We start from the raw sequence: 19,956 nt of genomic DNA, 5'->3' as shown, positions 1-19,956 counted from the left end.
GGGAAGTGTGAGAGACATAGCAGCTGCTCCCCAGGGCTCCTCAGAGCTGCTGGCCCAAGTGTGTCCAACATGGCCCTGAACAGCTTGCACTGCTACCTCCCTGCCTTGTGACACTGTGGCAGCTCTGCCCTGGGCATGCACCCATTGCTTAGAAACAACTAAACACTGGTGTGCAGTGATTTGGGCTGAGAGAAGAACTTGAGAGGGCGCAGTGCAGTGCTAACTCAAGTTATGGCAAATAATTGTATGTATTTTCATACGCTGGCTAAACACAGTCTTGTGAATAGTGAAAAATAAGCAGCTTTGCTTTCAGTTTTGATAAAGGAATTTGGGACTAGGTTTCAAGATTTCATCAATTTTTGCTATATTTGTGACTCTGTTTTCAGTCAAAATAATTACATCACCTGCAAATTTTCAAGTGAAATGTCTAGAGCTGCAATCAGACATTCAACTCAATGAAAAATTTGACCATGTTTTTTTACTAGACTTTCATAAGCCCTGTCTTAGCAGAGAAAGATACTCCTTGCTCACAGTCACACCTTACTCATGCCATCGCTTTTTGGCAGTGTGTACAATTGTGAACAACTCTTTTTGAGGGTTAGGCACAGGAAGATGAGAATTTCATCAAAAATCTACAACAGGCACCTTGAGAACTCACTGAGAATGGCAGCCACTCCCATTGAACCAGACTGATGCATTAATTTCACAAAAACAAAGTCAAATATCCCACTAGTTTTATGGTTTTGTTGTTCTCTACTTCTGTATTTTTTGAAGTATTTTTAAAACATCAAAGTTCTGTTAGTTATGTACAATAACTGCATTATATATTCCATGTGTGGCTCAAGACAATTCCTCTTCAGTCAGTGCAGCCCAGGCAAGCCAAGCTGATCAGCTTTGCACTAATTTGTGCTGGTAGGTGGTGCTGTACAGAGAGAGCTTGGAGTGCTGGAGGCCTCCATCTCCGTTAGGAACTACAGAGGTTCTTTTGTAAGCATGACCTCTGCCTGAGAATCTAGATTCTGAGGATCTCCTCATGAATCTGTACATTCTTCTGCTCTTGTTTCTGTTCTTTTTCAGAATGTTTGGAAACTTGGGCAAGAGACTTTCTAATAAAAAAAAAAAATCAAAAGTTTTCTCCACATAAGAAAAATGTAAAATACTTACAACATGTATAACACACCATTTAAGTATTCTAACAAACAGTTCTAAAAATTGCACTTACGATTCTTTATGCTTTAGTTTGGGGATGACCCAGAACAACAACAAACTTAATAATTTAAGGGTTGCTAGGTGAACTGAACTTATATGTGTATTTTCTTCTGAAAGCAGATATTCTAGGTACTTGCTACTGTTTCTGTTGTCCTGAGCTTTATGTACAGCTGACAAAATGAAACACCTGAATAGAAATACCTGAAAATGTTGCTGTGGGTTTCATACTTTATTCAGTGGTTTAGAAGTAGGTAGAAGAGAAGTGGTCACTGACTGCAAGATTTCTACTTACATAACTATTTTGCTATTTTTTGCTTTATCACAGGAAATTGCTAAATCTGGAGCTTGTGTTTTTGGTGGCCCGATTTTCATGGAATAGTTAGGATGTTTGGAAGTACAGATTTCAGTTTGGGAAATTTTTCATTATAGTGAAGTTATTATTAGAAGGTCCTTGTCCTCTTCCTTTTCAACAGGCAGAATGAGGTGGACTTTGAAGGAAATCAGAGGGGAAAAGATTGACGTGAGAGGTTTTCAACAGAGAAATTTATAGAGTGTATGTGGACTCAGCCAAGATAGGAAAGGTAAGCTGTGCTGGAAATATGCCAGTGACAAATTTTGGCAATAAACCCTGGAAGAATTACTATTGTTTTTCATATTACTAAATAAAAGCACACAAGGAGACATTTTCCCATCACCAACCCGTATCTGAGGAATCACAGTGGCAGGTGGTAACACTGGAGGTGTGCAGTCTGGGGCCTCCAGAAATAAAGCCAGCAGTAACTGCAGCCAGCATGGATCTCCTGAGAGTGTAGCTAAGAGGAGGTTGGAGCAACACTGGCTGCTGCTTTAATTCAGTATACATGTAGCTGTGGGGTTTTTGGAGCCACTGCAGCAGACAATGCTATACAAGGGCTGCTCTGAAAGTAATGCCTCCTGTTTCATTATGTTGGCCCACACCTTTGGAAGCAGATGGTGGTGGTATAGCAGTAGAGGTTGAACCTTCCTGCCAAAATTCCACTAAATTTTGTTGCCATGCGACTGGTGGCAGTGGAGAGACATTCTGACAAAATGGCATCTTACATGGAAGTGCATATGAAACAGAGATTTGTAATTTAATTCCTCATGAAGAAAACTTTGCACCTATTGACATTCATCAACGCTTTCTGAACCTTTCTGGAGACCAAACGGGGTGTGAGCACAGTGAGTCAGAGGCTGCTGTGTTCAGCAGTGATGACAGTGGGTCACCTCTGCAGGTGCAGATTTTTCTGAGCGAGGAACGCAGGCTATTGCTCTTCAGTGGTGAAAGTGCTTACTGAATGGTGATGACTGTGTTGAGAAATAGTGTTTTGTAACTGAGAACCTGTTCTGTGAAATAATATTAATATGCTCTTTGTCTCTGTTGTAGTTTCCATGGAAATAAATCGGAGGCATTACTTTCCATAGTATTTGATTTACTTTGAATTTAACAGTAGTTGCTAGGCATTGCCTGTTGGTGAGATACAATGCAAGTTGCTAATTAAGCTGTGAAATGACAAATAAGGACTCAGTAGACTTTCTGTGTTAACCACCCTTAAAAAAATTCCACACATCCAAGGTCCTTGCTTTATTTATAATTCCATTAAATTACCGGTGCTTTATCACATGCACGTAATTTTGTCAAGTGTTTATGAAAGCCATAATTTAAAACTTCTAGTAGAGGGACCTCTCCTGGTGATTAATCTGATGGTGCTGTGGCAGCCTAGGGATTATGTAGCCCAGAACTGGACACAGTACTCCAGATGTGGCCTCCCCAGGCAGAGTAGAGGGAGAGGATCGCTTCCTTCTACCTGCTGGCCACGCTTTTCTTGATGCACCCCTGGATGCCATTGGCTCTCTTGACCAATTAGCATGCAGAAAGAAAATATGACATGGGTGAGAGTTTCAAATTCTAGAGACAGCCAGAATTCTAAAGCGCATAATAAGTGAGGAGACTTAAAGTGCATAATAAGTGAGCAAATTGTTAAGCATGTATAAAACTGCCTTTCTAGCTGTTCAGATCTTTATGACAAAATCACAGAATTGATGAGCTGGAAGGAGACCTCTCCAAATTATTTAATCAAGTCTGCTCATGCAGGGCCATCTGGAGCAGGTTGCAGAGAACTGTGTGTCCAAGCATGTTTTGAGTATTTTGAAGGAGGGAGATTCCATAGTTTCTATGGGAAACCAGTACCTGTGTTTGATCACTCTCACAGTAAGAGCTTTTTTTTTCTTTCTATTCAGCTGGTATTTATTTGTATTCTTTATTTATGCCCATTATGCCTTGCCCTATCAGCAGACAATACAGAAGAGGGTCTGACTTTGTGTCCATATTACTTTCCATCATGTATATGTACAAACTGATAGGATCCCCTAAGCCTTCTCATCTCTCAGCTGAACATTCCAAACTCTCTCTGTCTGTCCTTAAACAAGGACTGCTCCCAAAGTAATGCCTCCTATTTTGGCCCCTATATATTGGCCCATGGCATCAGAGGTGGATGCTGGTGGTATGGCAGTAGAGGATGAATCTTCTCACCAATATTCCCTTACATTTTGTTGCTGTGCAACAGATGGCAGCAGAGGAGCAGTGTGACAAAATGGTGTCTGACATGGAAGTGTGCATGAAGCAAAGGCATGTAACTGAATTCCCCCGTGGGGAAAGAATGGCACCCACTGACATTCATCAAGACTTAAGAATGTTTCTGGAGACCAAACAGTGGATGTGAGCACAGTGAGGTGGTGGGTGGTGTGTTTCAGCAGTGACGACAGTGACATGAAAGCCAGTCCATATTCTGAACGGCCATGCAGATTTTTATGAGCGTGGTATACAAAGCTCTTGTTCATCACTGGCAGCAATACATAGCTAATGGCGGCGACTGTGTTGAAAAACAGTGTTTTGTAGATACTTACTATTGATTTGGAAAAAAAAATAATAAGTGCAGTTTTGGAGATCATCTAAACTATTCCAGCTTAAAAAAAAAAAAAGAGGAAAGAAAAGCTTTTCAAACGCATTCGTTATACTTGTGTCCAAGTTTCTAAGGAATATGCAAAAGAAACAGATAAAGATGTTGAACAGTTTCCTTCTATAAAGGCTTTGATTATGTGCATCAGTCTTCCTGTAGTTTCTTGGTGAGAACACTTCCCAAGCTTAACTGCGTTTGTACTCATCTACTCTAAGTGCTCAGAAACTATACTGAAAGTAAATTAGCACTTAAAATATAAAACTGCTCTTCATTCATTAATGAACCACAATGGCAAGGGATTCACTTTGAATCCTTTTCTAAGAACCTCACTGTGTGGGCTTGCAAGAATACACATCTAAAGACTTGGTTTGCTTTGGAAAACCCCAAGCCTTAAATTTTAGGTATAAATAAGGTATTGAATTTGTCCTTAATGTTTATGCAGAGTTACTACTGCACAAAGTGACCAAATCAAAACTACGAGTGACCATAACCTTACAGTGATGGTCCCAAAAAATATCCTTCCTCTGTAGTTAATCAAGGCTGACACATACTTATGTGTGCATACATAACACAGAACTATGGCAAAGAAAAAAATAAACCCTAGATACTTGAAACTCACTTTCTTTGGAAAGTTTAAGCTAGGTAAGTCACTATGTATGTAATAATTGTATTGATGTAATAATTGATTTGAGAAAGAAAGAAGAAATTGTAGTGCAGAATTCTGTAATGTGCTTTCCTGTATAAGGACAAATGACAGTTTTATTAAGATAAAAAAGCTTTAATACTTTTAAATTTAAAAGATTTAGCATAAAATATTTGCTACAGACATGCTACAATAACATACATGTTCAAAAAGTTTTCAGTGCTTTCAAAGTTCAGCATTTTGGCAAAAAAACAAATCTGTAAATACTTCAGAAGTTGGTTATCATAATACTGATATAAAATACTTCATGCAGAGTAAGGTCAGGTGCATAGAATACAATAAGAAATAAAACACTGTGTAAACATTTAAACATATTTAAAGTATAATTTTCATTAGATAACATGCAAATACTGCAATATTTTAAATGGCACTTAAATATAGATACTGAGATTCTTTATAAATTTGCATCTAATACGAGATTCTGAAATATACAAAACTATAAAAAGAACACATTTCTTCATTTCTTCAGGTACTTCAGGTATAGAGCTTGATTGTCATTTCAAAAGCACTGAGCCCAATGTCCCACGAATCTTCACTAGTCCAAGTAAAGATGTCTATCGAAATAGGCTCAGGACTAGTTAGTTTCCTTCATAATAAAATATGAAAGTGTATTTACATGAGAATAAACTCATATTTTTGGTAAGGTAATGAAGTAGCAGCAATTTGTTTCTTCAAAAAATGATGCTTAGAACAGGCACATACATTTTGTAGTCACTGATATTCATCTGAATAATACAAAGTTAACATTTTTCAGTAAACTCAAAACGCTTTGTTCACTGCTGAAAAGAACACTAAGAACCTTCTCACAAATAGAGATCCATAAAGTCAGAGCCTTCCGATGTACGTTTGTGGTTTCCAGATCAGTGGAAAATTGTGCTGAAACAAACACTTTGGTAGTAATGAAGAAAAGAATCATCTTTCAGCTTATTCCAAATACTCCTCATTCTTCAGTGAGAAACATCAGTACATCAAGTCAAGTCTTCTACAGTTTTTGTTTTCTGGTTCAGTGATCAACAATTCTCCATGTTCTCCACAATGTAAGATACCGTCATACTTGTGTATGTTGCTTTGTAGCTATATGTAATACATCAATTTTAGCAAGGTAAATGAAAAAGTGATGAACAGGCAGTGCAGTACAGGCCCCACTTTAACAGAAGGAGAAGAAATGCTAAATGAAACTTGTACTTGAGATGCAATTAGGGCTGACAGAGGTACGTGTGATGCTAATGTTGGACTGTCTGAATTGATCAGTGACTCTATCTTTTCTGCTTCTTTGTTGCAGGCTTCAATCTAGGAAGAAAAAAGTTATTGTTTCCCTTCTTGTCACATAAGGTGGCAATGCAAACATCTTACTGGTGACAGAAAAATTCAGAAAGAAAAATTCAATTATTCCAATCAGCATGTAAGATTTGTAATGATTCAGTGTAGCCACTAAGAGAGACATGGCAGAGCTCTCATCATAGGCTTTGCTACTGGAAAACTACTGTGGAAGCAGCAACAGAGGAAGAAGGAAGCTCCATAAAAATTGTCAAGGGTGACACGTTTTGAATGTTGACATCAAAAAGCTCACAGTAAATTAAAACTAAAAGTAACTGTGGACTTCCACATTGAGCAAGACAACGCCTTGAAATCTGCAACTGGAAAATCAGGATTTCATACTTAATGGGCTTAATGGGAAAGCTGATTTCTTTTATGGGAAAGGAAGAAAAAAGAAAAGGAAATAAAAGCAAAGCCTGAGGGAACTGAGATGCGAAGTCATTTGCTTTTAATTCCCCCATTGATGTAATAATGAATTCATATTAGAATTGCTTTTTCCATCTTACCTTCTACTGTATCCCAGGAATAAGTTTAGTATTAATGATCTTCAGCAGCCTCAAGGGCTGCTTCCTGTAAGTTTGTGTTTTCACAGACTTAGTGCCTAATAAGCTTTGAATGATGAGGAACGGTCCTGATGTGTTAAGTTTCACAAAGACAGGATCAAATAGCCTGCTAGTTCTGTGGTTTGTTCCTCTCTTTTTTAACGTTTTAAGGAAATATTTTAAAATGAAATGCTTTTATTAATGATGCTGTGCTCCAAAAGTAATGCCTCCTGTTTTGTTATTTTTGGCCCAAAACATCAGAGGCAGGTGTTGGTGGTATGGCAATAGAGGCTGAACCTTCCTGTCACTATTCCATTGCATTTTGTTGCTGTTTGAGAGACAGCAGCAGAGGGGCAGTCTGACAAAATGGAGTCTGACATGGCAATGCCCGTGAAGCAGAGGCGTGCCACTGAATTCCTCCATGCAGAAAAAGTTGTGCCCATTGATATTCACTGAAAGTTTCTGGAGACCAAACAGTGGATGTGAGCACAGTGAGGTGGTGGGTGGGTGCGTTTCAGCAGTGGTAACACTGGGTCACCTCCACTGGTGTAGACTTTTAGGAGTGCAGCATGCAGACTCTTGTTCATCGCTGGTGAAAATGCACAGCTAATGGTGACGACTGCGTTGAAAAATAGTATTTTGTAGATGAGAATTTGCTCTGTCAAATAGTGTGATTGTGATCTTTGTTGCAGTTTCCACAGAAATAAATAGCAGGTATTAATTTCCAAGCAACTTCTGTGTATGCAGCCCAAGACACTTCCTCTTCACTCAGTGTGAAGAGATGGACGAGGCCCAAGACCTTATTTCCAAAGTACTGGTAACATCCTGAGCTATTTCTGGTACAGAAGGAGATAAACATTGGAGCAGAATTGGACATAACAGCTGTTTGCTCCAGTAGCAAAATACCTACAGTGTTTCTGTCTGAGAAACAAATGGCCTATTTGATACTGCAGCTTGCAGAATTTATGACAGTCATTTTATACACTTATAACTTCCAACCCATAAGCAATTCTGACCATGCAGAATTAGACTGCAGAAATGAAAAAAGAAACAGGAAGCACGTATGAATATAAAATAGCAAAGTAACCCCAAGATAACAACAACAACAAAAACAACCAAAAGCAACCTGCCTAAATTGTTTGAATAGTAAAAGATTAGAGACTATAGACAGATTTTCCCCCTTCTTTTCAAAGCTAAGTCCTCACTTTTCAACTAGTGCACATTGATGTGTAAGGCAACAGAATGAACCAGTCAGAGCACCTGTCGTGATTTTAACTGAGATAATTTTCCTCAGTCATCAGTATCATGCTGGTTTTTTTGCCTTTAGGAGAAAAAAAAAAGTTGATAACACACCAAAGTTTTAGCTGTTGCAGAGCAATGCTGTACACAGCCAAGGTCATTTTAGTATCTTGGCTCCTTGTGCCAAGCATGGAGGCTGGGGTGCACAAGGAGCTGGGAAGGGACAGAACCAGGACAGCTGAACTAAACTGGCCAAAGGGATTTCCATACCATATGGTATCATGTAGAACTGTAAACCTAGGAGGGGGCAGCTGCTACATGGTGTCTGGCTGGGCACTGGTTAGTGGGTGGTGAGCAGATGTTTTGTGCATCACTTGTTTAGTACACATACATATATCATTTCATATATTCATTATTATCATTGTTACTATTTCCTTTTTTCGTCTTAGAAGATAGTTTTAATCTCAACCTATGAGTTACACTTTCTTTCCCCAATTCTCTTCCCCATCACACTGAGGTGAGGGGGTGAGCAAATGCTGTGTGGTGCTTTGCTGCCTTCTGGGTGAAACCACAAAAGCATCCCAACGGGACTTCATTATAACTTCATTATAACTTCATTATATATGCTGTCAGCAGGGCAAAACAAGACTATTAGGAACAACTATAAAATGGCAAGGAGTTTTGTTCCTTTTAATAGGAAGAAGATATCCTCATTGGTCTTGCACAGGTTAACAAATTAAAAATGCAACACACAGCCAGAGTCTTGCTTCTTCTCTAAGGCATTCCTAAGAAAAGACTACAAGAATTTTGTCCTGCATTTGCTGGCTTATACTTAGAGTTTAGTCCTGTGAGCTTTTGGTTCTTATTTGCTAGCATGAATGACATAGCATGCTGGACAGCTTATTTCAATTTTTTAAGGATATAACAGCATTTTGGGATATCCTTGCACATCTCAGAATGTAGTATCAATAAATCCTCTTTGGTAAGAGCTACTACTTTACATCAGGATAGGCACAATATATTACTGTGATACCAGTACACAGATGTGCTTCAGTCTAATATTACTTGTATGCCCACCTACTTTTAACCCTGACACCAGACACAGAGGAGTGCCATTTCATGCAAAAATCCACTTCTTACACAATATTAATTTAAGATGTCCTTCACTAATAAGTATATTTTCTGCTGTTTTAGCCATAGAAAGTTGAAGGTTCTGCATTTATTCACTGTAAAAGAAAAACTGTGTTATTGCATCATTGGCCTTCCTTTGCCTCACCTGTTTAATTATCCACACTCAAAAGCCTCCTACCAGGACAGCAAGATTCTCAAGGCATGTTTTACCATTTGCCATCAAGTCACTAGAGAAATCCTCATGTATTCAACATACAGGAAGACAATTTTAAAACTGCTATATTGAAAATAATGAAGTATGTACATACTAAAATGATGTAAATCCATGTTGGGTAAATAAAATAAGAATATAACCTACCTGCAATGGTTTGGGTTTCTGATCCACAGGAATGATGAGAATCACAATTTCAGATTCTATGCTTAAATATCCAAACACATCACACTGTGGCACGGAAACATGCAGGCGGAGTTTTTCAAGTATGTCAAGTACAGTTATAGGCTTTTTATTTGTCACCTGGAAAAAAACCAAAGCACTTCATGGATGATTTTATGCAAAATTATATTATCATTTCTCTCAGACAGGTCCTATGGCTATTTGCTCCCTAAGCAAACAGAGAACTTAATTTGGTTCTCCTTAGTTTGGCTCCCTGCTGCCTCTCCCTTATTGGAGTAAGAGAGCTTTTAACTTCCCACACTTAGGTTACTTTCACGCTTTGCACCGTTCTCCTGCTCCATCTATTTTTTTTTTTTCCTGTGTTCTTATAATAGCTAATTAGAGAAACAGAATCACAGGTGTTGGTAGGACCTCTAGAGATCATTTAGCCCAGAACTGGACACAGTACTCCAGATGTGGCCTCACCACAGCAGAGGGGGATGACAACCAACCTCCCTCAACCTGCTGGCCATACTCTTTTTAATGCAGCCTAAAATATCACTGGCATTCTTGGGCATAAGAACACTTGGCTCATGGGCAGCCCGCTGTCCATCAGGAAACGTAGGACCTTGTCTGCAGAACTCCTTTCCAGCAGGTCAGCCCATAACCAGCACTGATGCATGCTGTTTTTCCTCCCCAGATATAGGACTTGGCCTTGAATCTTGTTAGGTTCTTCTCTGCCCAACTCAGGGTTGGGCACAGTGAACCTGCCTGACTGCTCAGGTCTAGCTGAAAATTAATTCTCTCTACTTCTGAGTGTTTAAATGGGTTAGCGCACTTGTGAAATGTTTTGAGCAAATTCTTTCTCCATGATTTTTTAAATGAAAATCACATGCAGATACAAATAAACTTCAATAGGCAACACATTTTGTTGTGATGCGGTGCCAAAAATCAATTAAAGCCTTTCACACTGTCCCCCACAGCATCCTCATGGAGAAGGGCATGTGCTCTGCTGGGTGAAACACTGGCTGGATGGCCGGGCCCAAAGAGTTGTGGTCAATGGAGTTAAATCCAGTTGGCAGCTGGTCATGAGTGCTGTCCCCCAGGGCTCAGTACTGGAGCTGCTTCTATTTAACATCTTCATTAATGATCTTGACGAGGGGATTGAGTGCACCCCTCCGTAAATTTGCAGACGACACCAAGTTGGGAGTTGATCTGCCAGAGGGGGGAGAGGCACTACACAGGAACCTGGAAAGACTGGATGAATGGGCCAAGGCAAACTGTATGAGTTTCAATAGGTCCAAGAGTTGGGTCCTGCATTTTGGTCACAACAAGCCCAGGCAACCCTACGGGCTTGGGGAGGAGTGACTGGAAAGCTGCCTGATGGAAAGGGACCTTGGTGGCCTGATGGACAGTCGGCTGAATATGAGCCAGCAGTGTGCCCAGGTGGCCAAGAAGGCCAATAGCATCCTGGCTTGGATCAGGAATGGTGTGGTGAGCAGGACTAAGGAAGTCATCCTGCCCTGGACTCGGCACTGGTGAGGCCTCACCTCGAGTGCTGCGTTCAGTTCTGGGCACCTCGGTACCAAAAGGACATGGAGGTGCTGGAGCAGGTCCAAAGAAGGGCAAGAAGGCTGGTGAAGGGCTTGGAAAATATGGCTTATGAGGAGAGACTGAAGGAAATGGGGCTGTTTAATCTGGGGAAAAGGAGGCTGAGGGGAGACCTTATTGCTCTCTTCCAGTATCTGAAATCTGCTTACAGTGACAGCAGGGCTGGTCTCTTCTCACTGGTGACAGGACGAGGGGAAATGGCCTCAAGTTACACCAGGGTAAGTTTAGGTTGGCTATCAGGAAAAACTTCATTACAGGAAGGATTGTTAAGCACTGGAATAGGCTGCCCAAGAAGGTGGCTGAGTCACCATCTCTGGATGTATTTAAAAACCATTTGGATGTGGTGCTCAGGGACACGATTTAGCTTGTTGGAGTTGGGGTAGTATGGTTGGGTTGTGGTTGGACTTGATGATCCTGAAGGTCTTTTCCAACCTGAGTGATTCTGTGATTCTAAGTGTTATAAGTGTGTTCCATATACTGAATCATGAAAGCAGGGGCCAACAGAGAAATGCAATTCTTTTACACACCATATGGTGAGGCAGGACCTAGAATGTTGTGTTCAGTGATGGCAACTCAACATAAGATCCATTTTAAACTAGAGGTTTTCAAAGAACTGCAGTGAAGAATGCAAGCATCTAATTTATAGAGATGCTAAAAAAAGAAAACATTTTAAAAGACATTTTAGCTGAAGAGCAAAAGAAATCAGTGATAACCATCCAGATAAACATGAAGAGTGTTAAAACTATCCAAAGACAGTGTCAGAACTAAGTTACCAACATTAGAAAATAGTCAGTCTTAATAAATGCACCATAAATAACAAACACAAACTGTGTTGGTACCATGAGATAGCTAAACAGAGTTTTCTTAGCATGCCGTTACCATTAAAAGTCATTTAAACTGCAACTTAATGTACTTGTTATTTTCTATGCCAATTCGGTTTTGTTTTTGTTGTCATTCAGTTTCTATATCCAAATGTTAAGAAATAATGGAAGGTATTAAAAAACCTGAAAAATAACTGATTTTATAATATTTAATTTTTCAGAAGGGTATAAAATAGTTTGACTTTTCCATGTACCCTTTAACACAAGAAATGACTGAACTTTACCCTTGCAAAGTTATCCAGCTTGTCTTTGTCATATAATATTCTCAGCATTCCAGCACACAGTGGACAGCAAGCTCCTGTGTGATTAAGTGAAAAAAAAAAACAACAATAAAATCTCTGAAATAAAAACAAACACTTTTCACTTTAGGTAAAGCTCAAAACTGAGTATTAAGAATGAAAATTATCAAAATACCAAAGCAAATTTTTCAATTTGATAGCAGAAGTGCACAATCTTTTTTTTTTTAAATGTTGAAAATCTTCACAGTGCATAAGTAGTCACATATTTACAACTACAAAGTGAAGCAACAAGACAAAAATTTGTTTAAATATAACATTACTGTAAGCTGAAAAGTACAGGTTGTGTATTGCAAGACAAGATACTGTATGAACTCATATGCAACTACAGAAGTTATGAATTTCAAAAGCTGAAATAGTGATGATATAACAGATGCATAACTGCACATTGCAAACATTACTTTATGAGTTGTACCGTGTTAGAATCTTTATACAGTGAGAGGAGGAAAACCCATAGATCTGTTCTAACACAGAAGCACGTGCTTCCTCTACTACTTTCCCTCACTATCTTGGAAACATAAGGACTGATATTTCAACTTTCTGCCTACCCACTGTTGTATGTTCAATGCATGACTACATAATTCACATTCTAAGAATGACTGTTACTATATTAGATATAACAGCAAAGCACATAAGCCATTTTTTAAAGTACTGAATGAGAAAAACCACATGAAACTTTTTGAAAACTGACCTTTCTTTGTGAGTAATTAATTACTGCTTTCTTGAGGAAGTACTTGTGGAAAGAATGAAAAAACAAAATAGCAAGACTATTCCTACTGTCTTCCTTCTTCACAGTATTGCAAATACAACTGGTATCTTACTCTGTCTACTTATTAAATATAATCTTTTTTTATTCTGGGAACTCTGTTTTGAAGATAGTTTGGCATTCCTGTGTTGCATCTGTGCTGTCAGTTCTGAAAAATTACTCATCCAGTTCCTACTGATGTCGTACCCTATGCACCACAGACCTCATTCATTTCTCCCTGACAGGTCCTATGGGCACAGCTGCAAGTTTCTAAATACTGAAGGAACATGATTCCTAATGCCAAAGGCCTTTCCACTTTGAAATCACTTAGTTGAGTCCCAGCACTGCCTTGTTCTAGCCTTAAGTAAAGATCTCCATTCTTCCTCTTGGAGGTCTCAAAGACGTAATAGAATTCAGTATTTTAAAACATGAGTTTAGTTCTAAGTACACATATGGCCTGGAGATTCCTATGTGCAGTAAACTTGAACACCGAGTTCACATACCTGGTGCAATGACTGGTTTGCAGCCAGTAGCAGAAAGCTGAGGACATTTCACAAAGGCACACTCTGTGTGAAAACCATAATCTGAGAGAACACCTACAGCCTGACAGGGTCCATAATAGTCCACAGCCACACGGTCGGAATAGGCAGCACACACACTACTGTAGGTTTCCCCATTATGTCCACATACAGGTTCTACTGATTTGCAAAATGGCTGAAACACACAGAAATGCTTTGAAGATCAATTCATTCAAGCTACAAGCAAAAGTATTTTTAACAGTAGGTAAATCAAAATACAGGGGTATTTGTGGCCAATACATTCAGATATTAAAAAAAGAAATAAATCTAGAGTGAGGATTATCTGCCAGTTTACGAACAGGTAATAAATACAAAAAATAATTACTTGAAGGTGACAGGAGAATCTAAGTTAGAATCTGAGAAATGTGCAATTAGACACGTTTGGGGAAGAAGGATTTTAGTTCTGTGCTAATAATGACTGTAATTTCACTTAATTTATGAAATGTACTTATTTCTATCACTTACTCATCTCAGTGTGTTTTTATTTTATGTTCTTAGAATGTCGTATTTCTAACACATTATTTGAAAAGCAAAATGTCTACATTTATTTCAAGGGAATAAAGTCTATTACTACACACCTCTGGGGAAAAATATATATTATTGCTTTGTAAAAAAAAAAAATGTATTTATTGTCTCCATTTTTTCTCACAGAAGCATATGCAACATCATTTGATTCAAATACACATCAAAATAATAGAGAATTGTAATATTCCTTCTGTCTTGCCTTTGCAGATACGTTTGTACAGCATATTCAGGAAGGCAAAAGCCAACAAACCTTTTGAATATAGGCAAAAGCAAATGGAATCAGTGTCTCTTCACAGACTCATTTCAGATTCATCTCCGTTGTTTAAGAAAAATCTAGAGATAACCAGCCTATAAATGGTAAAGCCAGCAACTTTGAAAAGAATAACTCCTAGCTCGTCTGCAGAGCAATAGAAACAGCCCATCTACCAGCACTGCAGGGAATGGTGAAGATCCAATCTAATTCTATTCTTCATGAGGGATTAACGTGAAGAACAATCAAATACAGACTGTCTAAAGAAAATACTACACACGGTCCAACAAAATGCTAATGACTTTCCACACAAAGCCTTTTAATGCCAAGATGGGAGTGACCCCGAGCCTCAAACTCCCAATCTCAGCATAAATAGTGAAAATTAACGTGCAAGTAAAATTGTTCTAAAATATTCTGAAAAAAAAAAAATAAATAGATCTACTACAAAGGAGACATGATGAAGCATTAATTTTCATTTATAAAAAGTTCAATTTGGTGTTATTTGCTATTCCTACCCAAGGAACTGCTTTAATTAAAGTTTGCATTAGAGTGTGTTTGCAGTAGAAGACTTAAGAAGACTTAATACAAGCATCAGAGTATGTCCTCCTAGAAAGCAGAAGCAAAGCTTTTGGTTGGTTTTGAAATGCCTGCCTCAAACACCTTGACACTTAACAAAATCCCAAATGATATCATTTCCTGCATTTTTATACTAGTCAAAATTAGCTTTAAAGGATTACTATCAACGTAAACATTTTCTAAATGATAAAAGCAGGATACTGTACAATCAAACAGAGATTTAATACTCATTTCTTAAAGTATTCCTTACCTGGCATGGTCCTCGATACGCTAGACTTTTTCCTTTTTGGTACAAAGTGCAGACATTACTGTATTCCACGCCGTCTGTGTCACAAACAGGAGCCTGTGTCTGGTCACAATTTAATTGCCTTGGCACACATTCATGTTGGCTACATTCAAACTTTCCAAAACTAGTCAAGCAAACTTGTTTCTTTGGAATGCATCTGAAGAAAATTAAGTTATAATCACAAGTTTATTAGAAAGTTTCCAAGTATTCGGTGGAAACATTTTCAGTAAAAACTTTTCCAGTGCTTTAGAGCTAACTGAGGTTAAGCAGAACTACAGGAAACACATGTGCCAAAACATTCTGAATAACCACTTACAAACTTGGTACAAACCAGAAGATAATCCACCAAACGTTTAGTCAATGTACATGCACACAACTATAGTTTCTGTAAAAATGTCTCTTCTACCAAATATTTTTCAATGGATTTTTGAAAAAGGCTTCAAAAAACTTCTTTTTACTCCCAAACCTCGCTTTGAGGTGTATTTAAGGAAAACTAGATCAAACACCAAACAGTAAACTGCAAGGGAAAATGATTCTATTGCAGAGGTCTAACCTATGCTGAGAGAACAGTGAAAATAAAAGATGACATGGACCCAATTGCAAGCATGTAATTTGATTCTAGCTTTGTAGGTTTGGTAGGCTATATCACATCCAATCCTGGGGATGACTAAAAATAAACTAATAATCAGTTCTAACAACTTCCTTTTTAGCCTATCATCCCTCTCAAGTGTTCACAGACAAGTGAAGAGCAGTAAACACCAGAAGTACTTTTCCTGTTGTATGAAATGCACACCTTCTGTGGGCTTATCTCTGAAACATTTGCCATACATCTTGCAAGATATCCCTCTAGTAGACACATGAGGACCAAGGGGATTTGAAAAATAGACTGATGGAAGTCCAAATTGCTTTTCTAACAATCTCCTTTCTCTACGAATTACAATAATCATGTACAGTCTGCCCTTACTCTTTTTCAGTGTTGCTGTCTTAAGCATTATTTATAAAAGGGAAGACTCAGAAATTCTGAGATTCAAATGTTTTAAAAATACAAATGGAACATAAAGTTTTAAATACATTCTAAGCATTCTAATTTTTAAAATGAAGTTTTACATGTTTAGTTACGTTATCAGACATACCCAGAATAACCTATTGTGTACAGTCTTAAATAAGTTGAAGTTCTAAATGTAATGATTATTCTATAAATCTGAAAAGAAACTAACTCAGTACTTCCCAAATTAAAAATGTGTAAGTTAAAGAATGTATGCCAACAGTGCAGCTTTAAAATTTGTAGTCTCAATACCTCAACTTCTATTACAGCTGCAAAACAACACTGTTTTGTCTGCAGCTTTCTGCTTTTAAATATATGGGGAAAAAATATTTTCATCATTTGCCATGAAAGCAAAGTATTACACAACCTCTTATGGTAGTTTTCTTTCCAAATAGAAAATTTACGATTCCAAATTGCACAATACTGAGAAAATGAAGAACTCTGTCTAAAGACAGAGACTAAAAGTAAAAGCCATGGATTTTGATCTCTTGAAGAATGTTCAGACTTTGTCCTGTCATTGGTGTAAGCCAGTTTTTGTTATACTTCCCTATATAGATTTTTCTCTTACATGAAAAAAAATCCAGAGACTGTACAGAGATGATTTTCACAAGCCAACAGTGAAATTCTGTCAGAGAATCTTAAAACCTTCCAGAGTTATAGATATTTTCCAATTTCAGAAATTAAAAACACAGATTATTAACTGAATAAGCAGGAATGAATTAAAATTTTCAATTCAGGGTGATTTTCTTTGGTATTAGAAGAAATTATGAATCAGAGCAGTAAAATGTCCAGTAAATTTTTTTCTCCCATTTTTTTAAACTATACATGAGTACTGTCTTATTTCTAAAACTGAGATGTGAGTAAGAAATATAAATGATACAGCACTATATACAGAGAACCAAGAACTGGCAGTTATTACAGTCCATTGCTATGATAAGTGAATAAATTAATACGTAAAAAGAGACTGCTTTTATCAAACTACTCCAAAGTAAACCATTACTACACAATACACATTCACCAAAGAAAAAGGTCCATTTGCTTTTTAAGTGGAAGACGTCAAAGCGTAAGAATATTTTGCTTTTACCTTTGATTTTTACTACAAGGGTTAGGGTTACAAGGATCCTTGGAAATACACGATCCAAATTCAAATTGATTGTCTTGGAGACCAACACATCGAGCTATACACGCACTTGGATACGTGCGCCCATTTTGACCACATACTGGTACAAACTGATCGACACAGTTACATGGCAAACCTGCAAAAGCAACACATAGAGCAAGGATGTAGTTCACACTTATTTTCTCAGGTGAAAGATACACAAGAGGTCATCCTAATCATCTAGGAAATGTGATCTTCAACCTCATACCTGTTAGCAATTAAGTAAGCAATACTGTAGCACATACACAGTGACATGTAGTAGGAAAGGAAGTCTGTGTTCTACCTACTTCCTGATTCTACTCAAGTTTCTTTATCATTTCCACAAAGTCCTTGTCTGTCATTCCCAGTGGCGTTATCCTGCCTGCCTATTTCCACAGACTACCTGAGGTTTAATTTTCCTGTACTGATTTAAAAACAAAAATTTTTTTTTTAAAAAGCATTTTCTTCCAGAAGTGAACGTTGGACATGAAAAAATAAACAGTTAAAAGAATATCTTTATACTGAATTATTTCCATGAACTCCGTAGAAAGAATTTAGAAGCTAATCCTTACTCTCAGAATAACGAACTTACAGTTTCTGTTGTTTATTACCTGTGAACTTCCGACGTTCATCTTCTGAACTGTGCTCAGTTAAGCACTGACGTGTGGAACATATCAAGTTTCCAGCAAAACATGAACAGACATTGCAGTCTATATTAAAAGATGTTCCGTGGCCTTAATAATAAAAATAATTAAGTAAAGGTATCCGATTAATACAAGTATCCCAGAAAACAGTAGAACAGATAAATTTTTAAATTATTGTTACCTTAATTTCAGTTTCTTTTAGAACTTCAATTTCTATCTCATTTGTGTACTTCTATCCTTAGTGTGTACTTTTTGTCAAGAGGTAAAAAGCATGAAAGTAACTATGCCCCACGAAAATAGGGCAATTCTCTCTAATCCCTTTTCAGAGGGTTCAGTTTAAAGATTACAATTCTTGAAAAATAATAATCTGGCGCAAGTAAAATCCTCAGAACTTCAGCAATTTGGAAGAGATACTCCAAGGCAAATGACAGCTGGAGGAAGAAAGCATCTGTAGCATAAGAAGCTGTATAAAACAGAACTAGACAAGAAAGAGGATTTTTTTCAGCAGTTTCCAAGAAAAGTTTCCAAGATTTGGAGCATATACTAAAAAGAATGTTTTCTTATGTGATTCTATAGAATTAAAAAAGTAACTGACTTTCTATTTGAAAAGCTTTCCTAGACTGTTAGCTTCCATTATCAAAGAGAGAACTCAGTAGGTAGCAGGCTGGACTATTTGATAGACTGACTGGATGAAGAATTGGTGAAATGGGGAAATGTCTTTAAATAAAAAGAGGGGAGATACAGATGTTACGTGGAATTTCTTCTCTCAGAGGATGGTGAGGTGCTGGTACAGCTGCCCAGAGAAGCTGTGGATGCCCCCATCCCTGGAGGAGTTCAAAGCCCAGTTGGATGGATCCCTGGGCAGCCTTGTCAAGCAGATGGCAACCCTGCCCATGGCAGGGGAGTGGGAATTAGGTGATCTGTAAGGACCTGTCCAACCTTAAGCCATTGTATGATTCTGTGATTATATGATGTCACATTGTGGAGGTTAAAATATTATATTGTCTGAGAGCTCTATGAGAAATATGCCAGGGAAAGCAAGGTATTCAGTTGCTATGGTACCATGAGCAATTAAGTGCAAACATAGAAGAAAAAAAAGTCCAACAAAACAAAGATTTAACGACTGCTTTCAGCACATGAATCTTCAAAGTCCCTGAATGTTTTACAGCTGATTTACACAAAGTATCACTAGTTTTGTAACTGCAGAGTGACGCATACTGGTTTAAACCTCAGCACCAAGCTTGTTTAAAGCAAAGAAATTTGTTCTACTGTGTTTGCTTCATCCCTGCTGCCTACTGACTCTCCTCTGAACGTTTCCTTGACAAAGCTCTCATGAGCAAGTTCTGCTATCAGAAAAGAAGCTAGGTACTATGAAGTACTATAAAATACAGAGCATGTGAAGGAAGTCAGTGACCTTTTGGTTGAAAAATGGCATACTAAGAACAACTTACAAAGAAATTTCATTAATTTAGTCAGACTTTATTCAGTATTGACTTAAATAATGCAACTCTCCAGCATATAAAAGTATTAAACAAGTGTTACATATAAGGATGCAGGTATTAATCACTGTATTTTCTGACAAAGTTTGAATTCTATTCCTCTGATCTTCATATGCAACTCAAATTTCATTACTTAAGGAAAAAGTGCTCTGTAAAGATATAATTACCATTCTGATACTTACTTTTTTTTTGTCCTCCAACAACGCATGATTTTTGGAGGTCAACACAATGCATTTCTACACAATTTTCTAGCAATCCAGTGTGTCCACAGGTACAAATCTTATAACAACCAACATCACCAGCTGAGGATGGAACCTGAATAAGTGTACCTTGACGGACAATAAAATCTGAGGCTTCTCCCAGTTTGCAGCCTGTATACAAAGACAAATT

General features: G+C 37.8%; 1 protein-coding gene across 2 annotated transcripts in view; it reads right to left on the bottom strand.

The window, feature by feature from the left end:
- Positions 1 to 4,919: 4,919 nt before the first annotated feature.
- The window catches only part of RECK (reversion inducing cysteine rich protein with kazal motifs), a 54,003-nt gene continuing 38,966 nt past the window's right edge, over positions 4,920 to 19,956 (bottom strand). For both annotated transcript variants that reach the window (XM_031608319.2, XM_090136821.1), the window contains 8 exons: positions 19,749 to 19,937; positions 18,035 to 18,157; positions 17,370 to 17,541; positions 15,205 to 15,397; positions 13,529 to 13,739; positions 12,209 to 12,282; positions 9,478 to 9,633; positions 4,920 to 6,180 (listed from right to left, as the gene is read on the bottom strand). In XM_031608319.2, the coding sequence (XP_031464179.1) occupies positions 5,965 to 6,180; positions 9,478 to 9,633; positions 12,209 to 12,282; positions 13,529 to 13,739; positions 15,205 to 15,397; positions 17,370 to 17,541; positions 18,035 to 18,157; positions 19,749 to 19,937 (1,334 nt within the window). In that variant the 3' untranslated portion in view covers positions 4,920 to 5,964. The remainder of the gene's footprint in view (positions 6,181 to 9,477; positions 9,634 to 12,208; positions 12,283 to 13,528; positions 13,740 to 15,204; positions 15,398 to 17,369; positions 17,542 to 18,034; positions 18,158 to 19,748; positions 19,938 to 19,956) is intronic.

This window comes from Phasianus colchicus, chromosome 3 (genome assembly GCF_987193195.1).
Source record: "Phasianus colchicus chromosome 3, bPhaCol1.hap1.1, whole genome shotgun sequence".
NCBI lineage: Eukaryota > Metazoa > Chordata > Aves > Galliformes > Phasianidae > Phasianus > Phasianus colchicus.
This window is presented reverse-complemented; position numbering and strand designations above follow the sequence as displayed.